The sequence below is a fragment of the Ornithorhynchus anatinus genome, chromosome X5 (genome assembly GCF_004115215.2).
Source record: "Ornithorhynchus anatinus isolate Pmale09 chromosome X5, mOrnAna1.pri.v4, whole genome shotgun sequence".
NCBI classification, from domain to species: Eukaryota; Metazoa; Chordata; class Mammalia; order Monotremata; family Ornithorhynchidae; genus Ornithorhynchus; species Ornithorhynchus anatinus.
In genome coordinates, this window is record NC_041753.1 from 23,792,040 (window position 1) to 23,817,585 (window position 25,546).

At 44.4% G+C, this 25,546-nt stretch overlaps 3 protein-coding genes and 1 pseudogene across 3 annotated transcripts; all 4 read right to left on the reverse strand.

Moving 5' to 3' along the window:
- Window positions 1-2,635: 2,635 nt before the first annotated feature.
- Window positions 2,636-3,565, reverse strand: ORNANAV1R3065 (vomeronasal 1 receptor ornAnaV1R3065). The gene has a single exon (NM_001253457.2). The coding sequence runs from the start codon at window positions 3,563-3,565 to the stop codon at window positions 2,636-2,638; it is 930 nt and encodes a 309-aa protein (NP_001240386.2).
- A 7,443-nt stretch (window positions 3,566-11,008) lies between these two features.
- Window positions 11,009-12,010, reverse strand: ORNANAV1R3066 (vomeronasal 1 receptor ornAnaV1R3066). The gene has a single exon (NM_001253458.2). It carries the CDS (start codon window positions 12,008-12,010, stop codon window positions 11,009-11,011), a length of 1,002 nt encoding a protein of 333 aa, NP_001240387.2.
- Window positions 12,011-18,964: 6,954 nt separating this feature from the next.
- Window positions 18,965-19,933, reverse strand: ORNANAV1R3067 (vomeronasal 1 receptor ornAnaV1R3067). The gene has a single exon (NM_001253459.1). It carries the CDS (start codon window positions 19,931-19,933, stop codon window positions 18,965-18,967), a length of 969 nt encoding a protein of 322 aa, NP_001240388.1.
- On the reverse strand, window positions 25,265-25,546 carry ORNANAV1R-PS3836 (vomeronasal 1 receptor ornAnaV1R-ps3836 pseudogene; annotated as a pseudogene).

A 25,546-nucleotide genomic window follows, 5' to 3' on the forward strand; every position in this document is an offset into this window, starting at 1 on the left:
TATGGTATTTGTTAAGCACTTACTATGTGCCAAGCACTGTTTGGGGTTACTTGTTCTTGTTATTTGGGTAATCAGGTTGTCCCATTTTGGGCTCACAGTCTTAATCCCCATTTACAGTTGTGATAACTGAGGCATTGAGAGGTTATGTGGTTAGCCCAAGGTCACACAGCAGACAAGTGGCAGAGCTGGGATTAGAACCCACATCCTCTGACTCCCAAGCCCGTGTTCTTTCCACTAAGCGATGCTGCTTCTCTGCATCTATCCCAGTGCTTAGTACAGTGCTTGGCAAAGAGTATGTTCTTAACAAAATCCAAAATTATTAGGTGGGTTTAAGGTTTGGTACATCTGATGTGCGATCAGAACATTCATTCATTCATTCAATAGTATTTATTGAGCGCTTACTATGTGCAGAGCACTGTACTAAGCGCTTGGAATGAACAAGTCGGCAACAGATAGAGACAGTCCCTGACGTTTGACGGGCGTACAGTCTAACAGGCTTACAGGGGGAGATGGACAGACAAGAACAATGGCAATAAATAGAGTCAAGGGGAAGAACATCTTGTAAAAACAATGGCAACTAAATAGAATCAAGGCGATGTACAATTCATTAACAAAATAAATAGGGTAATGGAACTATATACAGTTGAGCGGACGAGTACAGTGCTGTGGGGATGGGAAGGGAGAGGTGGAGGAGCAGAGGGAAAAGGGGAAAAAGAGGGTTTAGCTGCAGAGAGGTAAAGGGGGGTGGCAGAGGGAGTAGAGGGAGAAGAGGAGCTCAGTCTGGGAAGGCCTCTTGGAGGAGGTGAGTTTTAAGTAGGGTTTTGAAGAGGGGAAGAGAATCAGTTTGGCGGAGGTGAGGAGGGAGGGCATTCCAGGACCGCGGGAGGACGTGGCCCAGGGGTCGACGGCGGGATAGGCGAGACCGAGGGACGGTGAGAAGGTGGGCGGCAGAGGAGCGGAGCATGTGGGGTGGATGGTAGAAAGAGAGAAGGGAGGAGAGGTAGGAAGGGGCAAGGTGATGTAGAGCCTTGAAGCCTAGAGTGAGGAGTTTTTGTTTGGAGCGGAGGTTGATAGGCAACCACTGGAGTTGTTTAAGAAGGGGAGTGACATGCCCAGATCGTTTCTGCAGGAAGATGAGCCGGGCAGCGGAGTGAAGAATAGACTGGAGCGGGGCGAGAGAGGAGGAAGGGAGGTCAGAGGCAATTAAAGGAGTTTTAGGGCCAGTGGTGATTGTGAGGAAAGTGGGAACTGAGCAAAAAAAGAAAAAAGAAAATGGCTTAGTTGAAGCAGATATACTCTAGCAGCAAAAAGACTTAAAGAGCAGGCAAGGCATGGACTGGGCATTTCCACGCATCTCCCAGCTGAGTCGCTGACTCTTTTTCTTCTACATCTATGACTTGGATCCCATCCCAGTTGGAAGTACTAGAGAATATCAAGTATCATCTATCAAGGATCCCACCTTGTCTGTCCCCCACATCTTCCCTGCTCCCTCCTACCCTCCTATTACTGTCTTTTTCTCCATGTGAAATAGGATCACTCCCCACCTCTTCTTCCTTCACCTTTCATTCTTCATCCAGGGTATCGTTTTCTCCTCCCCTCACCTAAGGAGTGACATGCCTCTAGAATATGAGAAAGGAAACAGGAAAAAGCTAAACAAGGGCTGCACTCTCCTGCTTCTCTCCTGGGAAGGTTCAAGAGTGGTTATTTCCCACAAATTGTCCATTTCAAACCTCTGCCCCTTTCAAACATCTGGTCCATTCACAGCCCACAACATCCTTTGGTTGACAGATTTGGTGATTCTCAGTCAGTCAGTGAATCCATCCATGGTATTTATTGAGAACTGCAGAACACTGCATTAAGTGCTTGGGAGAGTATAACACAACAGAATTAGCAGACAAGTTCACAGCCCATAACAGGCTTACAGTTTAGAGGAGAAGACAGACACTAATATAAATAATTTATAATACATATAAAGATATGTACATAAATGCTGTAGGATTGGCAGTGGGGCAAAAATCAAATGTCCAAAGAAAACAGAACCTAGTGTATAGGTGGCACAGAAGGGAGAGTCAGGGAAAAGAGGTTTTAATTGGGGAAGGCATCTTGGAGGAGATGTGATTTTAATAATACTTCAAAGGTGGAGAGAGTGGTGGTCTGGCAAAAATGGTTGGGGAGGGAGTTCCAGGCATTCTCCAGAGTGGGACTGGTTTTGTGTAACAGGGTCAAGCGCTCTCTCCCTGCTAGCCACCTGCTACTGTTTATCGGAATGTGCTCAAGGAATTGTGCTCTAGCGGAGAGCAGAGTGAGGGCGGAACTGGGTAGGGAAAGGGTGCCTTGGTGGAAGGGAAGCTTTTTAGGGGAGGGCAGGATTCTCCTTCTGATCTATGGGAGGCATAAGAGTCACAGCCATCGCCTCCCTCCCTCACTGGAATATGACAAATTCTTTGAGGTCAGGGATTATGTCTACCAACTATACTCTCCTTCGTTCTCAGCCTGCTGCTGTGCACAAATTAAATGCTTAATAATTACCATGGACACAGAACCCCTAAATCAACACAGTGCTCACCTTTTCAGAGCTTCTGGTCACCTTACCCTAGAGAGAACTGGTGTGAAGACAGGTGACTTCTCTGATACGCTAAGAAGGATCGGTACTGGAAAGAGGAGATTCCTTTTTCCAGAATGTCCTCATCCTCCGGTCACTGTGAATCACCAGGAATGGACTGATGGCCGAGAAGGTGAATGACAGCACCATGTGGGTATTTACCAGCAGAGGGGAATTTTCTTTCATGTTCAGTATAAAACTCAGCATGATTGACTGTCGTCCATAGAGGATGACATAGAACGTCACCAGGGCAACAACCCTCTTGGCCGCTCTGACCTCGGGCATCACCCTGGGGGAGTGGCCAGGACCGTGAAGGTGCTGGACCCGCTGGTGGTGTCTGAACAGGATAAACACCATGTAGCTGCTGGTCACAGTCATGAGCCCCACGAACAGCAGATCCCTGGTGGAAAGCACAACTGCAACAACCTGGTTGGTTTTTGCGCTGACACTGACTCGGGAGCAATATTTGAGATCTAGGGGATATCGAATGCCGCTACTGTTCTGGGGACCTGTGAAGTTTAGTGCTGTATTAATTTCTATTAGCAGATTGAGGATCCAGGAGAGGAGGCAGGAGGGGATGATGCATTTGGGTAATTTGACTTTGGTTCCTGCCCAGCGGGAGGTGCCGGGACTGAGGGTGACGGCCTGGAAGACGCTCAGGAGGCAGGTGGTGCAGATGGCCAGTCCCCGGGCCACTCGATAAAGGTAGATGAGAGTTTTGCATCCAATACTGTTTAGGAAATTATTCTGTCCCCAGGCTGACATGGTCTCTGGGATTCCAACAGTGAGAAGAATGATGGTGTTGGACAATGCAAGGTGGGAGAGTATTAGGTCTGAGGAGCTGGGCTTGTGGCTGGTGGAGACAGTGTGGGTATAAAAGAGGAGAAGGAAAACATTCACTGAGACCCCAGTGCTGACCTGTAACAGCATTGCCACTGCGAAAGAAACCTCAACGGTGTTCATCATCTTGAATTGTCATTTAATACCGTAGAAAACTGCGGAACAAAGAGAGACATCAGAGGCAAGATAAAGGAAAAAAATTGAACAAGCAGAGAGAGAAAAGGAGGAGGGGGTGGGGCAGAAGAGGCTCCATTAGAACATATTCTGGGTATCTGCACCACATAAATATAATGGCAAGTTAAATTCATTTATTCTCAGTGAATTTGTTCTGGGGGCTAGCCAGCTGGCAAATCCATAATGGGGTGTCACTAGGACTATGAAAAATGCAATTTGGACTGCCGGCTCCCATGAAACCCCAAACTCTTAGCTTATTTCCATAATGTATCAATCACCTGAAGACAACAGCTGGAGATCAGCCTATTAGGAGGGAGGAATCAAGCAACCGGGTGAGGTGACAGAAGGCTTGTCCCGCACCTGGAACTGAAGGTCCATTGGACCCAAGCTAAGGAGATTTCAGCAGAACTTGGTGGGAATTTCGGAGCAATCCAGTTGAGAGGGGGAACAGTGCCAGACTAGAGAACAGGTTTGATTCAGGAGAGTTTGACCATGCACTGTTGCTATTCTTGTAATTACACTTAGGCCATCCTCAATGACATAGTAACACCCCATTTATATAACATCATTCCCTTACAAAAATCAGCTCTAATTTACGAGTAGACTTAAAAAGCGGTTTTCGGAAGCTGATTTTTTAGTAAGTCTGAGCACAGTCTGTAAGCAGTGCATGCTGCCTGCTACTTAAGATCATGTATTGCTGCTTTTCAGTACTTAGTAATCAATCAATAGTATTTATTGAGCACCTACTGGGTTGAGAGCACAGTCATTGGGAGAGTAGAATAGAGTTAGACGTCACCTAGCTGGGGGGACCAACACAGTGAAGTAAATTGCAGACATGAGGAAGAATGGAATGATGGACAGGTGAATGAGTAAGTGTTTAAACTGAAGGGCTTGGGAATCAATATGTACAGAAGTGAGATGTGTGGTTATGGGTGTATAGAGAAACCCCACTGACCTGGAAAGGCCACAGTAATTTGGGGAAGGTGATTAGTAACTAGGAATTATCTCCCCACCAGAGCTGCCCACCCCATTAGGTGCAGATTTTTTTAGCGGAATCCCCAAATTTATCAATCCTTTCATGGAGGAGGTTGTACAGTGCTTGGCCAAAGTAAGTCCTTAAATACCATATTTATCATGTTAAAAGACATAGGGTGATGGCCATGATGTATCTGGGGATTGTTGGGATAGAGGTGGACTCTGGGATGGATCCAGTTGGGGATGGTCTCAGTTAATGCTAAAGTCAGTGTTAGCTTTCTCTTGAGCAGATCTGGAGTCAAAGCTTGGTCCCACCCAAGTCATTCAACCAATCAATCAATGAGATTTATTGAAGAGTTAATAATAATTGTGGTATTGCCTGTTTTAATGCCTGTCTCTCCCTCTAGATTATAAGCTCGTTATGGGCAGGGAAACTAATTATATTGTATTTTACTCACCCAAGGTCTTAGTACCATGCTCTGCACAGTGTAAGCACTCAATAAGTACAACTGATTGATTACTATGTGTCAAGCACTGAAGTAAGCATTGGGGTAGATACAAGATAATCGGTTGGACACACTTCCTGCACCACATGGGGTTTACAGTCTAAGGGGGAAAGAGAACAGGTATTGAAGCCCCATTTCACAGAAGAGGAAACTGAGGTACAGAGAAGTGGTGTCTTGCCTAGGTCAAACAGCAGCCAAGAAGCAGAACTAGGATTAGAATCCAGTGTCTCCAATTCCCAGCCCTGTGTTATATCTGCTAAGCCAGGCTGCTTACTGTGCCCGGAGTACTAAGCACTTGGATAAATAGAATTGTAATGCACAATCCCTGCCCTCTAGGAATTTACAATTTAGGGATAAATTTTAAATTTGTGATGAATAAAATCCAGGAAAAGAAAAAACACTGTCCAGATATAGGTACAGCTTTGAAACTAATCCCAACATCACCGAAGGTGCTCTGAGTAGGAAGTATCCACACTCCTTGTAGACAGTCACGCTTGCTTCCAAAATCTCAACTCTCTGGTTGATAGTCCATGTGACAGCCAGTCAAGTCAAACCCCCAACTAGAAGTAATGGTGAGGAGAGCCTCAGAAATCACTGAAACAGGTCGAATCTTGGTCCTCGGGACCCCCTCACAGAGGGAATGTTAATCTGTTTAAGTAACACTACTTAGCTGGGGGACCCATGACAGAACCATTCACATAAGTGGATTAGGAAAAGATGAGGAGACTAAGACATTTTAAGAGTTGGAATGACCCTCGGTAACAGACCGAAGGAGGAAGGGTTGTCCAGGTTGGGGACCGTAGGCTATGATCTCTCAGGAGTGAGGCTGCCCCAACTGAGTGGGGAAAATGAGCATTTGGATTGCGAGCAGTTGTACCCTGGTATCCCAAGATTCCGAGAGAAAGATAGAGGGGGTAAAGCTGAAACCTGGAATTCCCCTAGAGAAGCTGACGGGACCAGAGGTACATTATATCAGGGTGCTGGCAGGAAGCAGCATGGCTCTGTGGATAGAAAACAGTCCTGGAAGTCAGAGGACCTGAGTTCTAATGCTGACTTTGTCACTTACCTGTTGTTTATACTTGAACAAACCACTTAACTGCTCTGTGCCTCAGTTTCCTCATCTATGACATGGGCCTGAAATACCTGTTTTCCCCTCCTAAGCACCTAGTACAGTGCTCTGCATACAGTAAGCACTCAATAAATACCATTGATGATTCTCCCTGCTCCCTTAGATTGTAGGCCTCGTGTGGGACAGGGGCCGTGTCTGACCTGATTGATTGTGCTTCGTACAGTTCTTGGCACATGGGAAGCAGATAACAAATGCCACAGTTGTTATTTTTACTATTAAGTTTCCAATTATCTCAGGGGAATCACTTCGGGGGTCCCTAGTCCTGGATCCCACCTCAGACCTCCATTTCGAAAGCACGGATTCCCTATCAAATGGCGAATTTTGACCCTGAAACACCACTAACAGGGAGATGTTGATCCTACTCACCCCTCTCCCTTGCTCCTGCTGGCTGGGAGGACAGCTTGCCGACAGTCAGACTCTGCCAGAACGAGGCTGAGGCTGTATTTATAGGCTGCTTTTCCTCATAACTCTTCTCCCTAAGGGGATGATTAGTGTGTGTGTCTGTGTGTACACTTGTGTGAATCATTGAGCATTAATCTGCTCTGACACTAGGGTAGATACAATACAATCAGATGAGACACAGTCCCTGTCCCACGTGGGGCTAACCATCTAAGGGAAGGAGAATAGGTATTGAATCCCTATTTTACAGATGAGGAAACTAAGTCATAGAGATACTGAGAGTAGGTTGACTTTAGAGGAGGAAACTGAGTGGGCTGGTTTGTTCTAAGAGACCAGCAAGTTCAGGTAAGAGGGGAGAGCTGATAGATCAGTTGATCACAGTCTGCTTTTCTCTAGAGATTCGCTCAATCAATAGGTTAGTTTTGGGGTGTCAAACCACCAAGGCTGGGGAAACAAATCTAAGATGAAATCCAACAGTGGAATTTATCAAGTGCCTACTGGGGGCTTGGAGTAGTTCAATGGCAGGACAAGGCATGATCTCTGCTCTCAAGGAGCTTAATGTCTTTTAACATCTAAGCTCCACTAACTGGCTACCACTCATAGGAAGTTGGCATTTTTTCCCCAAAGGGGTCTTTCAACAGGAACAAGAGCTTGAACCCACAGAGCAAAGGGTTTCTGCAGATCTTTCCTGTATTCATCTCCCAGGATCGTAGCAATGTGATAGGGACCAATTGTTCCAGAAAAGACACAATAACCTGTTTGGCAATTCCTGGGCGGTGACCCCTCATACCCATTGAACTTGTTTATTCCAGGGAAATTTAACAGGTTGAGGGGGATAGCAGAGAAGGTCCCCTTTGGGAATTTTGGCTTTAGGTCGCAACACAGATAGTATGTGGCTAGGTAAGGTCCCTATTGGTGACTTTGACGGCTTGTTTCTTCTGGGGTTCTTTCCACCTTTCCCAGCCAAGCTGATCTGGCTGGTGGCTGGAGAGTTTCCTGGAGAGGAGCATCTGAGTTTCTCAAGTCAGAATCTGCTCCAGTCTTTCTCTCCCAGGACCACTGAAGTCTCATCAAGGCCCAGTGGGATGAAGATTTGATGCTTCCAAGAGAGAAATTCTACTGGGTTAGAGACTGCTACTGTCAGTCGGTTCTACAGGAATAAAAATGAGGAGCTGGAGACCGAGTGTTTGAAGAAAGTAACAATTAATATCATGGTTTTCATTAAATGCTGACTATTCACTATGCACTAGGATAGATACAAGATGATCATATTGGACAGGGTACCTGTCCTGCATTGGACTCTCAATCTATTTTATTCTCATATTACCAATGAAGAAAAGTCCAGAGAGTAAGTGACTTGCCCAAGTTCACACAGCCTGCAGAGATGGAACTAGAACCCAGGTCTCCTGACACCTGATCCCATCCTCTTTACTCAAACCACGCTGCCTTTTCAAGGGGTCTGAATTCAGTCTAGGTGTTGCATTCTCAAGGTGGGGAATGGAAGAAACTAAGGGGTCTTGGTTTGTGCTAAGATTCCAAAGTCTATAGAGGGACCGGGACCTATAGGGCAACAGGTATGATAGGACTGTTTGAGGGTGGGTGTAAGAGATAGTTCCTGATATTCAGATGATCGTCCCCTGGGATTAGTCAAGGGACACCTATGGACCATACTCTGAGCAAGATTGTGATCAGCAGACAATAAGCATCAGCAATTCACTGGTGGTGGTCATTTGGATCCAGATTCAGATGAGCTTGCGATTTGCCCAACAACTGTCTGAAGGCTAAAGGTGGGGCAGGGAAGGAATTTCACAATCATGTGTAGCACGTCTGTTAATGTCACAAAGTGGACTCTTGAAGCCAGAACCAGGACATCTGTGGGCCACTTCCCCTCAACCCACAATTTCCATATTACCCCTTGAGAAGGTGATTACTGCCAATGATCCTTGAAAGTGGAGATTGAATCTTTCACTTTCCAAGAGCCCAGTACAATACTTTGCATTCAGTAATAATAATGATCGGTCAGTCAATTGTATTTATTGAGCACTTACTGTGTGCAGAGCACTCTACTAAGTTCTTGGGAGAGGGCAATAGGACAGCATTGGTAGACAGTTTCCCTGCCCATAGTGAGCTTAGAGTCTAGAGGATAATGATAATAACAATGCCATCTGTTCAGTGCTTACTTTGTGACAAGCACTGTAGTAAGCAATGAGGTAGAAACAAAATACAAAGATCTCACCATCATTCAATCGTATTTATTGAGTACTTACTGTGTGCAGAGCACTGTATTAAGCGCTTGGGAGAGTACAATACAACAATAAACAGACCCATTCCCTGCCCACAATGAGCTTACAGTCTAGAGGAAGGGAGACAGACATGAATACATACAAATAGCATTACAGATATGTACATAAGTGCTGTGGGGCTGGGAGGGGGGAAGAGCAAAGGGAACAAGTCAGGGTGATGCAGAAAAGAGTGACTGGGAGATGAGGAAAGATGGGCTTAGTCTGGGAAGGCCTCTTGGAGGAGATATGCCTTCAATAAGGCTATGAAGGTGGGGGAGAGTAATTGTCGGATTTGAGGAGGGAGGGCATTCCAGGCCAGAGACAGGATGTGGGGTAGGGGTTGGCGGTGAGATAAACGAGATAGAAGCACAGTGAGAAGGCTAACGCTAGAGGAGCAAAGTGTGTGGGCTAGGCTGTAGAAGGAAAGAAGTGAGGTGAGGTAGGAGGGGGCAAGGTGATGGAGTGCTTTAAAGCCAGTGGTGAGGAGTTTTTGTTTGATGTGGATGGGCAACTACTGGAGTTTATCGAGGAGGGGGGTGGTGACATGTCCTGAACGTTTCTGTAGAAAAATGATCCGGGCAGCAGGTGAAGTATGGACTGGATGGGGGAGAGACAGGAGTATGGGAGATCAGAAGGAAGGCTAATACAGTAATCCAGGTGGGATAGGATGAATGATCAGTAGCATCATCTTCAAATTTATATCTCCACAGCTTACACAGTAACTTTTTCCTATCTCAATATAAACATGCCATGATACTGAAGTGTAATGTGTAAAAGATGTTGATTGGTGAAGGAATACAAATTCCTCATTAAACCCAGACATCTATCATCACCTAGAAATGCACCCCTGACCAGTAGAACTTTGTTTAACATTCATAGTAATTCTCGGTTTATATTATGAATGTAATATTGCAGTATTGTGGTTTCATGACTTCAGTGGGAAAAAAATGTGCAATTTATTGTTATGAAGGGAAGTAGTCTTTCAATTTTGGTTTCCTGTTTGGTTGATTGAGAAGATAATGACAATAAAAATCAGAGTAGTGAGAGTAATAATAGTCAGTGCTTAGAACAGTGCTTGGCACATAGTAAGCACTTAAATGCCATCATTATTATTAGTAGTAGTAGTACTCATTAAGCATTTATGTACCAAGCATTGTACTAAGTACTGGGGTAGATATAATCAGATTATTCACAGTCCCTGTTCCACCCAGGATGCACAGCATAAGTAGGAGGGAGAATAGGTTTTGAATCTCCATTTTACAGATGAGATACCTGAGACACAAGGAAGTTAAATATCTTAGGGCACGTGCTCATTAAATACTATTGAATGAATGAATGGGTAAATGAATGAGGTGTGTATATCTGGGGAGTGAGATGAAGCCAGTGGAGATAATGCTAATGTACCCAGCTAGATTATTTTTTTAAGCTGATGTTCAAAATGGAGTATATCCATCTAGTCCTTCTTTATCTCTCTCTGCCTCTCATAACGAGGCCTGGAATTTTCAGTCCCAGGTCTTTACCAAAGAGCTTTTACACCAGTTATTTCAATTCAACCTCAAAACATTTCAGAAGTCGAGAGGAGAAGGAACTGATGTTACCCTCTGACAGATAAAGAAACTTAAGTGCAAGGGACTCAGGTGACTTGGTCAGCATTTTATAGAAGGTCAATGGCATCAAATCCAGGACAGTCATCTGGCTATATAATGGCCAGAATTGATAGCTAGAGAAATTATCCCACATCATGTGTGACTCCATTAAACTGCATTTAGTGTTATAGGTGCATTACCTCAAACCATTTGATATGGATATTCTTCTGAATTTCCATCTGATTATCCATTATCTCCCAAAGGGAGCAGCTTACCGCAAGTTTCCGCAGGATCTCCCTCGTGAGCTTTATTTGCTTTTGAAAAGCCAGAGTGGGTGAGAAAGGGTGCAGAGGTTAGGAGGAGGAGGATGAGGAGGATGGTGAGAGAATGATGTCAATGCTGATGGTAAGGTTTATAAAGATGTTGATGATGAAGATGATGATATGGTCAGGAGGTCTGAGGCATCTGGGAAAAGTCTGTTCCTAGAATATGCTTTTTCTCTTTGACCGGTGCCTTCAAAGACGAGCCGTGGGCAAAGAACATTTTATGGAGCTGACCTGTTCTCTTTCACTGAAGTCCAAGGGAGGAGAGGGACCTATCACTCTCTTGAGAACACAATGGGGCCTAGGGACCCGACGATCACTGTTAATTAGCACCAAAGGGCAGAGGGAGGGGTAACATATAGCCAGAAATGCTTTGGTATCATTCAGCCTGAAATAATCTTCCTCCTCTACAAAGGTTAGAAACAGGTTAATGGTGCAGTTGATGCAGTAAAAGACAACAAAGCAGGTGACCAGGAGCAGGATGGTGTGGGTCACTCTGGTCTCTACGGAGGATGTGGGGGAGAGGCTGGTGCTGTGGATGTGCTGGACTTGTTTACGGTGTCGGTGTAACACCATCACCATGTAGCCACTGGACCACGTCATGAGGAACACAAAGAAGACGTCTCGGAAAGTTATCGTACTTAGAAATGCAACATCATTTATAAAGTTCATCCAGAAGATATTAGCACCATATCTTATGTCGTAGCTACTAACTGTGTTATTGACATGTTTGATGGTTTCAGTGGTTGCTAGTATATTGATATACATTGAAGAGTTGAGGATCCAGAAAAAGAAGAAGGAATAGAGAATGTACTTGGGTGCTTTCTGCTTATACGGGGCCAAGCTGGAGGTGCTGGGACTGATGGTGATGGCCTGGAACACGCTCAGAAGACACGTTGTACAGATGGAAAGACCCCGGGACACTCTCCTGATATAGATAATGATTCGGCAGCTAACAGAATCTGAGGTGCTCTCCTGCCCCCAAATCATTATCATAGCTGGAACTCCTTGGGTGAGAAGTGTTATCGTGTTGGCCATAGTCAGGTGGGCAAGGATCAGGTCTGTGGGCTTCCTTGAATGGGCCTGAGAGAAAAAGACACCAGCATACACCAGGAACAATGTTGAGTTCCCCAGGAGTCCAAGACTAGCCTGAGAGAGGGAGAAAATCCCCAAGACTAGGTCACTCACAAGCATATTCTTATTTTCTTTAAAACTGCCTTCAGAGCACCTTGAAAGAGAAACACAAAAGGTCTAATTATCATTATCATCAACATCACCTCATAACTACCATTATCATGCAAAATTCTCATCTGAATTATTTTGAGAAGTCAATGCTGACCATTATACTTCTGCTCATTGTGTTGGGCTAATTCTCCCCATGCCAATTCACTGGTTGAATCTTCCAGCAAGAAGACTTCTGAATATGGTTTATGACAAGTCTTGTCACCCCCTGGCTCTTGGGGGTGCCTCAGGAAAACCGTTCTGGCTTGTTTGCTCATGTGTGACCAGCTTTGGGGAGCCAGGCCTGGGAACCTCAGCGAGCTGCTCCCTCCCCAGCCCAGCCCGGGGAGGGGATGGCAGCCTCAATGGTTTTGCGTGGAGGTGAAGGCCCTTCTCCCCTCGGGAGTGAATTAGGCCCCTGGGGAAGGCAGCACTCTGCCCTGGATGGGGAAGGGGTGTTGGAACTGAGGTGAAACCAGTCTCTAGCCTGTAAGCTCATTGTAGGCAGGGAACGTGACTGCTAATTCTATCACTTAGGGCACTTAGGGCAGTGGTCTGCACACAGTAAGTGCATAACAAATACGATTGACTGATCGATTGATCTTACTGTCAGTAGCATCATCTTCACATATATATCTCCATAGCGTAAGCAGTAACTGTTTCCTCTTTCATTAAAGACATACACTATGGCACTAGAGTGAACTGAGTAAAGCATTTTGATTGATGAAGGGATGAGATTCCCTAATTAAACCCACACTACCTAGCACCGTCTCGAAATGCATACCTGACAAAATGACTTTTGCTTAATATATTAATTTCAGTTTACATTCCATTTATATGGCCGTTATGTGGGTTTGGAAGATGCCAGTTTCAATGACTTGGGTGGAAAAAAATGTTCAATCTGTTACTGTGTGGGGAAATAGTATTTCAGTTTTGGTCTCCACTTGGGTTGATTAGGAGAACAGTAACAATATTATTAATGATAATAGTAATAATGATAGTGGTAGATGTTAAGTACTTACTATGTGTCAAGCAATTTACTGAGCCATCACCAAATCCTGTCAGTTCTACCTTCACAACATCGCCCAAATCCATCGCTTTCTCTTCATCCAACTGGCTACCACATTAATGCAAGCACTTCTCTTATCCCGCCTTGCTTATTCTATCAGCCTTTTTGCTGACCTCCCGGCCTTGTGTCTCTTTCCACTCCAGTCCATACTCCATTCTACTGTTCGAATCCTTCAAAAACGTTTAGACCGTGTTTCCCCACTCCTCAAGAAACTCCAGTGGTTGCCCATCCGCTTCTGCATCAAGCAAAAACTCTTCACCATTGGTTTCAAAGCACTTAACCACCTTGTCCCTTCTTATCTCACCTCGCTGCTCTCCTATTACAACCCAGCCTGCACACTTGGTTCCACTGGTGCTAACCTTCTCACTGTACCTCCATCTCGTCTATCTCGCCACCGACCTCTCGCCCACATCCTAGCTCTGGACTGGAACACCCTCCCTCCTCATATCAGACAGACAACTCCTCTCCCCAACTTCACAGCCTTATTGAAGACACATCTCCTCCAGGAAGCCTTCCCTGACTGAGCCCTCCTCTTCTCCCACTCCCTTCTGTGTTGTTCATATTTGCTCCTTCATTCATCCTCTCTCCCTTCCCAATGGTACACATATATATATCTGCATATACCTGTAATTTATTTATCTATTCATTTAGTTACATTAATGTCTGTCTCCCCCTCTAAACTGTGAGCTAGTTGTGGGCAGGGAATGTGTTTGATGTTACAGTGTACTCTCCCCAGCACTTAGTACAGTGCTTTGCACACAGTAAGCACTCGGTTTAAGTGATTAATTTATTGCCCAATTATGAGCTGCATCCCCTGATTGGTTTCTGAAACATGAGCTATGTCACTTTACTGGTTCCCCCTGGCAGGACCTGACACTATATGAAAACTTTCTTTTAATAGTATTTGTTTAGAACTTACTGTGCGTCAAGCATTTTCTAAGCACTGGGGTACATATGGCTTTATCCGGTTGAACATAATACCTGTCCCACATGGGACTCACAGGTTAAGTAGGAGGTTGATCAGATCTTGAATACCCATTTAACAGCTGAGGAAACTGAGGCTCAGAGAAGTTAAATGACTAGCCCAAAGTTACACAGCAGGTAAGTGGCAGAGCTGGGGTTAGAACCCAGGTACTTTGACTCTCAGCCTCGTATGCTTTCCACTAGGCCACGCTGTTTCTCTAGCTATTAGAGAAGCAGAAATGTCACTGGAGATGTAGAGACAGAGACAGAGCAATGGAGAGGACATCTCTGAAAAGTCAAAATCGTTAAGCTTTCCCATCCCTAGCCCCATTGTCCCTGCTGTGGGAGGGGTTTGGAGCCAGTGATCTCAGAAGATGGGTGAGGGGGTTAATCCTTAGAAAGAATCTGAAAACTTCTTGGGTTTCAGAATCAGATATTGGTGCAAATTGTTATTCATGAAGTGCTTACTACGTGTTAAGCACTCCTTAGAATGCTGGAGTAGATACAAATTAATTAATCTGACACAGTCCCTGTTCCACCTGGCGCTCTTCGTCTAGGAGGAAGAACAGACAATGAACCCCCATTTTGTAGGTGAGGAAGCTGAGGCATAGAGAAGTGAAGTAGTTTGCCCAAGGTCACACAGCAGGCAATCGGTAGAGCCGGGATCAGCACCCAGGTCCTCTGACTCCCAGGGCCATGCTCTATCCACTAGACCACGCTGCACCTCAAATGACAGAGGTAATGTCGGGGCAAGGGAGGAAACTGAGAGCATATCCCAAAACTTATTCCTCTACCCTGACTCTTCTAACTGGACCTATTCCAGGCAATGGGGCAAAGAGCCAGGTGGCCCAAGATGCTTAAAATTCACCTGGGCCCAAAATCTCTATTCATGAACTCTTGTATGAAGAGTCTCTGAAGCAGAATACAGTGTCAGCCTTAAGATGACACTCACCTGTTCTCCCTCCAGATGCCGCCACACTGTAGTCCTGTCCTGCCTTTGACTGGTGGGTTATGGCTGGGTGAGCTATTATAGGGATGAGGTGTGAACTCATCTCTCCCAGGTCCCTGATTATTTCATGCCCTGTTGAGCCTGTGAGCCCTCTCAGGAGTGGCAGCCTGAAACAGTTCCGAAAGGACAAACTCTCCTCCCAGTTGAATGTCGTCCTCATACTCAAATTGACAGTTGAATTAAGTATTTGAGCAATTAATCACATCACTCACTGTACACATGGCGATTAATAGGGAGTAGAGCGGCCAGGACCTTGATTAGTACTGCCCATTGAGAGTTATGGTTCTCACCCAATACTAGAAAAGAATAGATTTCAAAATGCCATTTAATCTGTCCCTTGACCTGCAGGTGGGACAATGCCTCAACCAAGCTGGACTGTTCTTGTCCACATTTCTATGATTATTATTCAGTGCAGGGTGAAGTTGGGTACCTTGAAGCTGAGGTTTAATCCAGTTGTAGAATTAAAGAAAACCTGTCAAGCATGTGGACTAATAAATTAGACATCAATCATCATCAATGGCATTTACTGAGAGCTTACTTTGTGCAGAGCACTGTGCTAAGCATTTGAGAGAGAATAACACAACAGAGTTGGTTGATACGTTCCCTGTCCAGAACAAGTTTACAGTCTGAAGATTATAATATATGAGTCTCTATGCAATGTAAGATGTTATTGCTATTCCAAAGGTACCTGGGCACTTATGTATTCAATATATTTATTTAGTATGTTTATAGGCACCCAGATTATATTTTTACATGCATTTGGAATAGGAAGGCGCCTTCATGATCAATATGCAAGACATTCTGATTCCTATTTAATTCTTACGTATTTAATATATACTTTTTAATGCATGTGTATGCAATATATTTGAGTGTATATTTTATCTATTTGTAATCATATAAATGCATAAGTATATTTGGTCTAAGAGGCCACTGTCACACATGTGCAAAAGATGTTCTTAACCCTACAACAAAAGGCTTTGTGTAAAGCACTAAATCACCTTGCCCACTCCTACCTCACCTTGCTTTTCTCCTAATACAACCCAGCCCGCACACTTCACTACTCTATTGCCACCCTACTCATTGTACCTCAATCACATCTATCTCACCACCAAACTCTTGCCCACTTCCTGCCTCTGTCCAAATGCCCTCCCTATTCATATCTGACAATTCCTTCCTCCGCCTTCAAGGCCTTATTGAAGGCACATCTCCTCCAAGAGGCCTTCCCTGACTAAGCCCTCATTTCCTCTTTTCCCACCCCCTTCTGTGTCGTGCGGCCCCACAGCACTTATGTACATATCCATAATTTATTTGTATTGATGTCTGTCTCCCCTTCTAGAGTGTAAGCTCACTGTGGGCAGGGAATATGTCTACCAGCCGTTATATTGCACTCTCCCAAACGCTTAGTACAGTGCCCTGCACACAGTAAGGGCTCAATAAATTTGAATGGTTGATACGTGTTCACTCAATATTTTTATTTGTATCTGCAATATATTTCATAAAACATTTAGTGTCTATTAAATACATCAGTGCTTAGGTGCATTTCAAGGAAGAAACCAACCTAAAGTTTTAAAAAGAAGCCAGTAAAGAAAAATATTTATTAAGCCTTTACTATGCCCTAATCATCGGGAAAGTTTCAGTATAAGCAGACTGGGCACAATCTCTGTCCCCCATGGGGTTTTCAGTCTAAGTAGGAGGGAGAAGAGCTATTGAATAACTCTGTTTTACAGATAAACTGTGACAGATGGAAGTGACTAGCCCAAGATCATGCAGCACATGCATGGCAGAGCTGGATTAGAATCCATATCTTCTACTCCCAGGCCTGTGCTCCTTCCACTAGGCCCCACATGTGTCTTTCTCTCTGTTTCCTCATCGGTAAAATGGGGATAAAATCCCTGTTCTCTCTCCCCATTAGACTGTGAGCCCCAAGTAGTAATAATAATAATTATGGTATTTGTTAAGCACTTACTATGTGCCAAGCCTTGGGATAGACACAAGGTAATCAGTTTGCCCCCCCGTGGGGCTCACATTCTTTATCCCCATTTTCCAGATGAGATAACTGAGACACAGAGAAGTTAAGTGGTTTGCCCAAGGTCACATAGGAGACAAGTGGCGGAGCTGAGATTAGAACACACACCCTCTGCCTCCCAAGTCCGAGCTCTTGCCACTAAGCCACTCTGCTTTTCTTGTAAGTAGGACAGGAACTGTATCTGACTTGATTATCTTGTATCTACCTCAGCGTTTAGAACTCTGTTTTGGCACCAGTTAGCCCTAAATTAATTCCATAATAATAATAGCAACTGTCAGAGTAACAAACAGGTGATTGGTAATAGTAAGGCAGGAGCAAACTGAAGTCTCTAGACCTTTGCTCTTGCAAATACTTTGCTGCCCTGAGATGGGGGGTGGAGGGGTTAATTAGCCCCTTTCCTCTGTATCAATCAATTAATCAAACAACATTTATAGAGCATTACTGTGTGTAAAACAATGTGCTAAGTGTTTGGGAGGGTACAATAGAGTTATGTTACAATGCTTGTCCGCAGTGAAATGTGATGTCTTTGATCACTCCGTGGAAGAGTGTTTCTCTGACCCGATCGGTGCCCTACTGCCCCTTCCCCCACCTCCCCCCCCCCACCACAGGAGCACCCTTTAACCAAGCTCCCTGGGCAGCTCCCCTCCAAGACCTAACTTTCCAGACAGCCTTCTTGGGAATTCCTGATGTGCTGGCCATGTTTGAGAAGGGTAGCAGAGTGGCCATCTCTGAGAAGAATTGTGTAGTCACTCTTGTTCCATGGACCTTTGAGGCCATGTCTTACTCTGCTTACTGCCTAAAGCTGGCCCTGCCTCGGATCCTCCGATCACGCTTCCTGAAAAACCTACAGCTCATGCGGAGAGCTGTTTGGGACTGTGCCTTTTCTCTTCCCAGGGATTCTATTGGTCAGAGTTGAGCTCCACAGAGATTATCTTACCATCACCCCAGAGAAGAAGACAGAGTCTCAGGAGGTAACTTAATCAGTGATATTTATTGAGCACTTACTGAGTGCAAGGCACTGTATTAAGCCCTTGAGAAAGTATAACAAAGTTGGTAGATATGTTACCTGCCCACGAGGAGCTTGCAGTCTAAGAGGGGAGATGGACATTAACATAAATTACTACTATGTACACAAGTACTGTGGGTCGAGGGTGAATCTTGGAGAAGATGTGATTTTAACAAGGCTTCGAAGGGACTAGGAACATTATTTAGTGATATAGCGTGTTACCTAAGCACATTCCATACAGTCTTCTTTCCACTCGTCCAGCCGAACATCAGTGTCTACTTGGAAGATCCACGGAACCTGGACATACCTTTTCCTCTTAGCCACTGGTGTCTGAGCACAGCTCAGCTGAATTCAAGGTGACAGAAAGACATGCTCTTGTATTTTCATGGACAATGTGGGCAAGTAAAAGGCTAATTGAGTGTGGGAATGGAGATAAAGCAAAGACATCCACTCTTTCTTCTCAGTGGATGTTCTAGTAGTCTCTGAGAAGAGGAAGTGTTGGAGGTATGGGAGGATCCCAGAATCCTCTTCTCTCTTTTGAGTTGAACTTTGCAAATGGTCCCTTGGCAAAGGAGGAAAGGAGCTGACCCTTTGCTCATTAGTGGGATCTGGGGAAGAAGCAGCATGGAGTAGTGGATATAGCACGGGCCTGGGAGTCAGAAGGTCATGGGTTCTAATCCCGCATCCACCACTTGTCTGCTGTGTGATCTTGGGCAAATCACAACTTCTCTGTGCCTCAGTTACCTCATCTGGAAAATGGGGATACATTCATTCGGCCCCATTCACTGTGAGTCCCACATGGGCCAGGGACTATCCCCAACCCGATCTGCTTGTATCCACCCTATTGCTTAGTTCTATGCCTGGCACATAGTAAGCACTTGACAAATACCATAATTTATTTTCTCTCTCACTTTCTCCATGACACAGCAGGGCTTGGGGAGTCGGGGATCATTACTGAGAAGGACCAAGGGGCACAGGGAGGGGTAACAGGTACTCAGAAATGCTGCAATGTTGATCAACCAGAAGTCTTTCTCCTTGAATAAGTTAACAAAAAGATTAATGCTGGAGTTGATTAAATAAAAACTAACGAAGCAGCTGACCAGTAGTACAATAGTTTGGGTGGCTCTGGTCTCAGGGGAGGATTTCGGAGAGTGGCTGGTGCTGTGGATGTGCTGGAGCCGTCTGCGATGTTGGTAAAGAACCATCACCATGTAACCACTGGACCAGCTCATGAGACCCACAAAGAGAAGATCTCGGACAGCTGCAGTCAAACGGGATGCAGTATCATTTAGATAATTTAACCAGAATATATTAGGACTATTTTTTACAGCAGAATGATTAGCCAATAGAGTGGCATTTTGGGCACTTACACTGACTGACAGGATTTTAACATATATAAAGATGTGGAGGATCCAGAAGAAGAGGAAGGAAGGAAGGATGTACCTTGGTGCTCTGGGCTTGAACTTGGCCCAGCAGGAAGTGCTGGGACTGATGGTGATGGCCTGGAACACGCTCAGGAGACTGGTGGTGCAGATGGAAAGACCCCGGGACATTCTCCTGGTGAAGATAATGATCTGGTACCCAACATTACCCAGGCTATTCTCCGTGTCAAAGGTCACAATCATCGCTGGGACAACCTGGGTAAGAAGTGTGACTGTGTTGGCTACTGTGAGGTGGATCAGGATAAGGTCCGTTGATTTCTTTGATAGAGAGTGAGAAATGAAGACATGGACATATACCGTAAGCAGAGTGATGTTCCCCAGGAGACCAATGCTGGTCTGAGAGAAGGAAAAAATACCCAGGACCAAATCCCTAGAAGCCATGTTCTTATTTTCTTCAAAACTGTAGAGAGCAGGACAAGTTTATTGTCGTTGCAAACGTAACATGAAATCTTCAAATGGTGGAATTTGAGGAGAATTTAAGAAGAATAAACAAATGGATAGATTTTTCTATTTTCAGTACAGGGTGCAAATTCCCAGCATGCCGCTTCCCTAGCTGAATATTCCAAGAAGTTGTTCTGGGGTCAGTAATTCCTTTTATGGAGTATAGGAGACTGACAACAATTCAAGAAAACACCTTTCCACCTCAAAACTGTCTTTATGCCATCGGGAATCATCTCGTCCTTTAAAGGATAGAAAGGAAATTTGTGAAAACCATAGTGGATAGATTAATAGTTACATAATTTTTCACACTTTGGGAGAGGCAACAGATTGTAGGCTCTATTGCACTCTTCCAAGCAGTTAATATAATCCTTGTAACCCAATAGGTGCTCAGTAAATACTTCCTGTTGGTTGTTGATAATAAAGTCAGTATTTGTTAAGCGCTTACTATGTGCAGAGCACTGTTCTAAGCTCTGGGGTAGATACAGGGTAATCAGGTTGTCCCACGTAAGGTTCACAGTCTTAATCCCCATTTTACAGATGAGGGAACTGAGGCCTGGGATTTTCCCATTAGGCTATTCTGCTTCCAGTTTATCAGGTTAGACACAGTCCCTGTCCCACATGGGGCTCAAAATCTAAGAGGAAAACAGATCCTTAATCCCCATTTTACAGATGAGAAAACTGAAGTGCAGAAAAGTTGCCCCTTAGAGAATCAGTGTGGCCTAGTGGAAAGATCATGGGCCTGGGAGTCAGGGACCTGTGTTCTAAACCAGATGTTTTCTGTGTGACCTTGAACAAGTCACTTAACTTCTTTGTGCCTCAATTCTCCTATTCTCCCTCCTACTTAGACTGTGAGCCCTATATGGGTCAGGGACTATATCCAACCTAATTCATTTGTTCCTACCCCAGTGTTAGAACAGTGCTTGACACATAGTAAGCACTTAAAAAAAATACCATAAAAAGAAAAAAAAGGCTATGAAATAGGTAATTGGCAGAGCTAGGATTAGAATCCATGTCCTCTGACTCCACTTGGCCATGCTGCTTCTTTCGAGGGAAGGGGCCATTTCATTCAAAAGGCAAGTCTTATGGGCTATTAGAGGTCGTTATGATTGGAAGAAATTTTTACAGGGGTTTGACTTGTTCCGTTGAGTAAAGTGACTAATTCAAAAAGAAAATCTTCAGAAGCCTGGGTTCGTTTCATCTATTTTCAGACTCAAGTTGTCTATACATTCTCCAGCAGGAGAAGAAACATTTTCATTCTGAAGGTCCTTAGAATTTCAATCAAACCGAGCTCTCCAAACACCAGCAAAATTCTCTCTTTGGAATCGATTAGGGATTTCTTTAGGAAAAATGGGTTTACTGAAAAATTTAAATGAACTGGATTATAAAAAATGATATATGCAGAACTCTGGGAGTTAATTCACTGAAATCCATCCAAGGCCAGCAAAAGCAGGGGTTAGCCAAATGGCACAAATCAGCTCCCACACAGTTGGAAAAACTGGATTTTGTTGAAATGAACATAATTGTTTTGCATTTGTTAAAAAGCAAATGAATTAGAGAAATAAAAACAAGGTGGTGCAAAAAGCTGATTAAAATTGGCAGAAGCACAGTTGACCAGTCGAGGAGCAGAGACAATGGAAAATTTGAGATATGAGATAGAATGATACAGAGTGTGTAATTCCTGAAAGGCCAGAATGCAGTAAATAAAACTGAAGCTTTTTTTTTCTTATTCTTTTGGCACAGGAGCCCAAGTAAATAGGAAACCACAACTGTGCTGCAACTGGTTAGCCATTAGTATAATGCATATATATATATTAATATACTGCAATTTGGCTTTTCCAGTGACATACTCACTCAGGTTAATTTCACCATTTGTCATTGGTTCTACTAATGCTAAGGAAAATGAAATAGTAATAAAAGTATTCATGTAATCCTCAGGATTTCTGGAGATAATAATGCAACCTTTTTATTTTTGTTTATACATTTAATGGATTCAATTTAGATTGATTTATTGTTGTGTAGGGGACTAATATGAATAGTCTCAGCCAATCACCTACTGTGTGTCCTTGGCCAAGTCACTTCACTTCTCTGTACCTCATTTTCCTCTTCTGTAAAATGGAGATTAAACTACCTGTTCTTCTTCCTCTGGAATCTATCAACCCCTTACATGTGGCAAGGACAAGTGGTGGAGGTGGAATTAGAACCTATGGCCTTCTGACTCCCATGCCCGTGTTCTATCCCGTACAACATGCTGCTTCTCAACAGTATATTTATTGGATTTATCAGTGATCCCTGCAGCAAAAAGGCCAGCCTGCGAAATGACTCAGCTAAAATTAGGACACCAAGATGAAAGGTAGCTTTGCCTAGTGGATAGAGCATGGGCATGTGAGTCAGAAGAACCTGGGTTCTAATCCTGTCTCCACCACCTGTCTGCTCTGTGACAATAGACAAGTCACTTAACATCTCTGTGCCTGTCATCTCATCGGTAAAATGGAGATTAAGACTGTGAGCCCTGCGTGGGACAGGGACTCTGTCCACCTTGAGTATCTTGTCTCTACCCCAGTGCCTGGCACATAGCAAACACTCAACAAATATTGTAAAAGGAAACTAAGAGTCCCTGAGCTCAGAAGTTTCCCCCTCTCTGCTTCTCCCTCCTCTTCCCTCCCTCCCCTGGAAGAAGCTAAGGAGACACTCACCTGTGCTATCTTGTGATCCTGCAACATCACATGAGGATGGGGCCACCCTGCCTTTGATTGGAGAGGTACAAGCTGGAGCAGCAGTTATAGGGCCGAGATGGTGTGAGCTCATCCCCCCTCAGGGCTTCCATTACTGTGTCACCTGCTGTGTCTGCCATTCCAAACAGAGAGGGAGTCTGAAATGTCTCTGAAGGAACCAACTCCCCTCCCACTAGGAAATCTGCTTCCACGTCATGTAGGCAGATGAATGAATGAGTTGAGCTATTGATCAAGTAGCTTGTTATGTACAGTACAACTACTGGGGAGTGAAAATGCCAGACTTGATTAGAGATGCCTGTTAGAGGTGGAGTTTGTCCCAAAACTCCACAAATTAACTGATTCCAATATCTTATGTAGTCTGTCAGTGGCCTGTGGAAAGGAAAATTCCTAAACAATATGGGCCAGGGTTTGCTTAAACTTGTATTAAGGTTAGCCACTTTTAAGTGTTTATGTTAAGTAAATTATGAGAAGCAGCATGGCCTAGTGGATAGAGCATGGGCCTGAAAGTCAGAAGGACTTCGGGTTCTAATCCCAGCTCTGCCACAGCTCTGTGGTGTGACCTTGGCCAAATCACTTAACTTCTCTGTGCCTCATTTACCTCAGTTGTAACATGAGATTTAAGATTGTGAGCCTTATATGGGACAGGAACTGTGTCCAATCTGATTTTCTTGTGTCTACTCCAATGCTTAGTACAGTGCCTAGCACGTAGTAAGCCTTAAAATATAAAAAATGCCCACTCTCAGGGTGGACACTGGGTACTTTGATTTTGGCATGGTCAACACAGAGTAGAGCCTTAGTAATAATAATAATGTTGGTATTTGTTAAGCGCTTACTATGTGCCGAGCACTGTTCTAAGCGCTGGGGTAGACACGGGAATCAGGATGCCCCACGTGGGGGTCACAGTCTTAATCCCCATTTTACAGATGAGGTAACTGAGGCACAGAGAAGTTAAGTGACTTGCCCACAGTCACACAGCAAAGTGGCAGAGCTGGGATTCGAACTCATGACCTCTGACTTCAAAGCCCGTGCTCTTTCCACTGAGCCACGCTGCTTCTCTAAATATTTGTGATGGTGATAATTTAAAAAATCTTATTCTATAAAGGAATAAATGTATTTTTTCTTATTATTGTCATTAGTAATAATAGTGATAATGGTGTTTAAGTGCTTATTAGGTGTCAAAAAGTGTACTAAGGACTGGGATAGATAAAAGATAATTAGGCCCTGCACAGTCCTTCTCTCACATTCTAGGGAGGGGAGGGAAAACAGATATTTAATACCCATTACAGAGATGATGAAGTTGAGCCACAGAAAAGTTTGTGATTGAAATGATTTACCCAGGAATATGCAAGAGAGAAGTGGCTGCTACCGTCTACCTTCACAGCATTGCTTCTACCTTCCTAACACTGTTGGAATCCCACCCAGACTACTTCATCTTCCTCCTCGCTGACCTCCCTGCTTCCTGCCTCTCCCTACTCCAGTCCATACTTCAGTATGGGTCAGCCATGAAATAGATGAGACAGAGGAACGGTGATTAGGTTGGCATTAGATAAGCAAAGTCTGTGTGCTGGGTTGTACTAGGAAATTGGGAGGTAAGGTAGGAGGGTGCAAAGTGAGGATCTGTGGAACTTTAAAGCCGGTGGTAAGGAGTTTTTCTTTGATGCTGAGGCAGATGGGTAACCACTGGAGTTTCTTGAGTGGGAAAATGTGGTCAGAAGAGTTTTGCCAAAAAATGATCCAGATAGCATGAAACAGGGACTGGAGTGAGTAGAGATAGAAGACAGAGAAGTCGGCAAGGAGTTTGATGCAGTAATCAAGGCAGGATAGGGTACTTGCTTGGATTAACAAGGTAGCAGTTTGGAGAGGAAAGGGTGGATTTTAGCAATGGTGTGAAGGTAGAACTGAAAGAACCAACCGGATTTGGTGACTCAGTGAATATGAGGGTTGAAGGCCAGTTAAAATAAGGACAAAGTTGTAGCCTTGTGAGACAGGGAGAATGGTAGTGATGGGAACGTCCAGGGGTAAGGAGGGTCTGAGAAGAAAGATGAGAAGTTCTTTTTGGATGTATTGAGTCTGAAGTGACATTAGAACATCCAGGTATAGATTTCAAAAAGGCAAGAGGAAATGTCAGACTGAAAAGGAGGAGAGAGTTTGGGGCTGGAGAGGTCAGTCAGTGGTATTTATTGAGCACTTACTGTGTGCAGAGCACTGTCCTATGTGCTTGGTTCACTGCAACCATAAACGGACACATTCCCTGCCAATAAAGAGCTAACAGTCTAGAGGGGAGGTAGATTTAAGAGTGATTCACAGAGAGATGGTAGTTGAATCCATGGGATCAAGTGAACTCTACAAGGGAGTGGGTGTAAATAGAGACTAGCAAAGACCCAAAACTGTGGTTTGAGGGTGAGAGGCAGAGAAGGAGACAGTGAAAGAGATTCAGAAGGAGCAGCAGAGATGGGGAAAAACCCAAAAGGGCCACTGTTTTCCTTACATTCCATGGGAGACCAAGATCTCCCAATCAGTTTTCTTTCACTGGAATTTCTATCTGTCCTCAAAGGACAAGGACTGGCTGGGTCCTGGTAGAGGCTGTTCAAAGGCTCTGCTTCTCTTTGCCTGGAATTTCCCATCAACGAGGTCAGAGGGAAGGTAAAGTTCTCTCACTTTTTCCAGGATCCACTGGGGCTTGGAAACACGGGGATCCTTGCTGATCAGCACCAAAGGGCAGAAGGAAGGGTAACAAGCCCCCAGAAAAGTATTAGTATCATTCACTCTGAAGACATCCCAAGCCCCCAAATGTACGGAAAGATTAATGCTGCAGTTGACA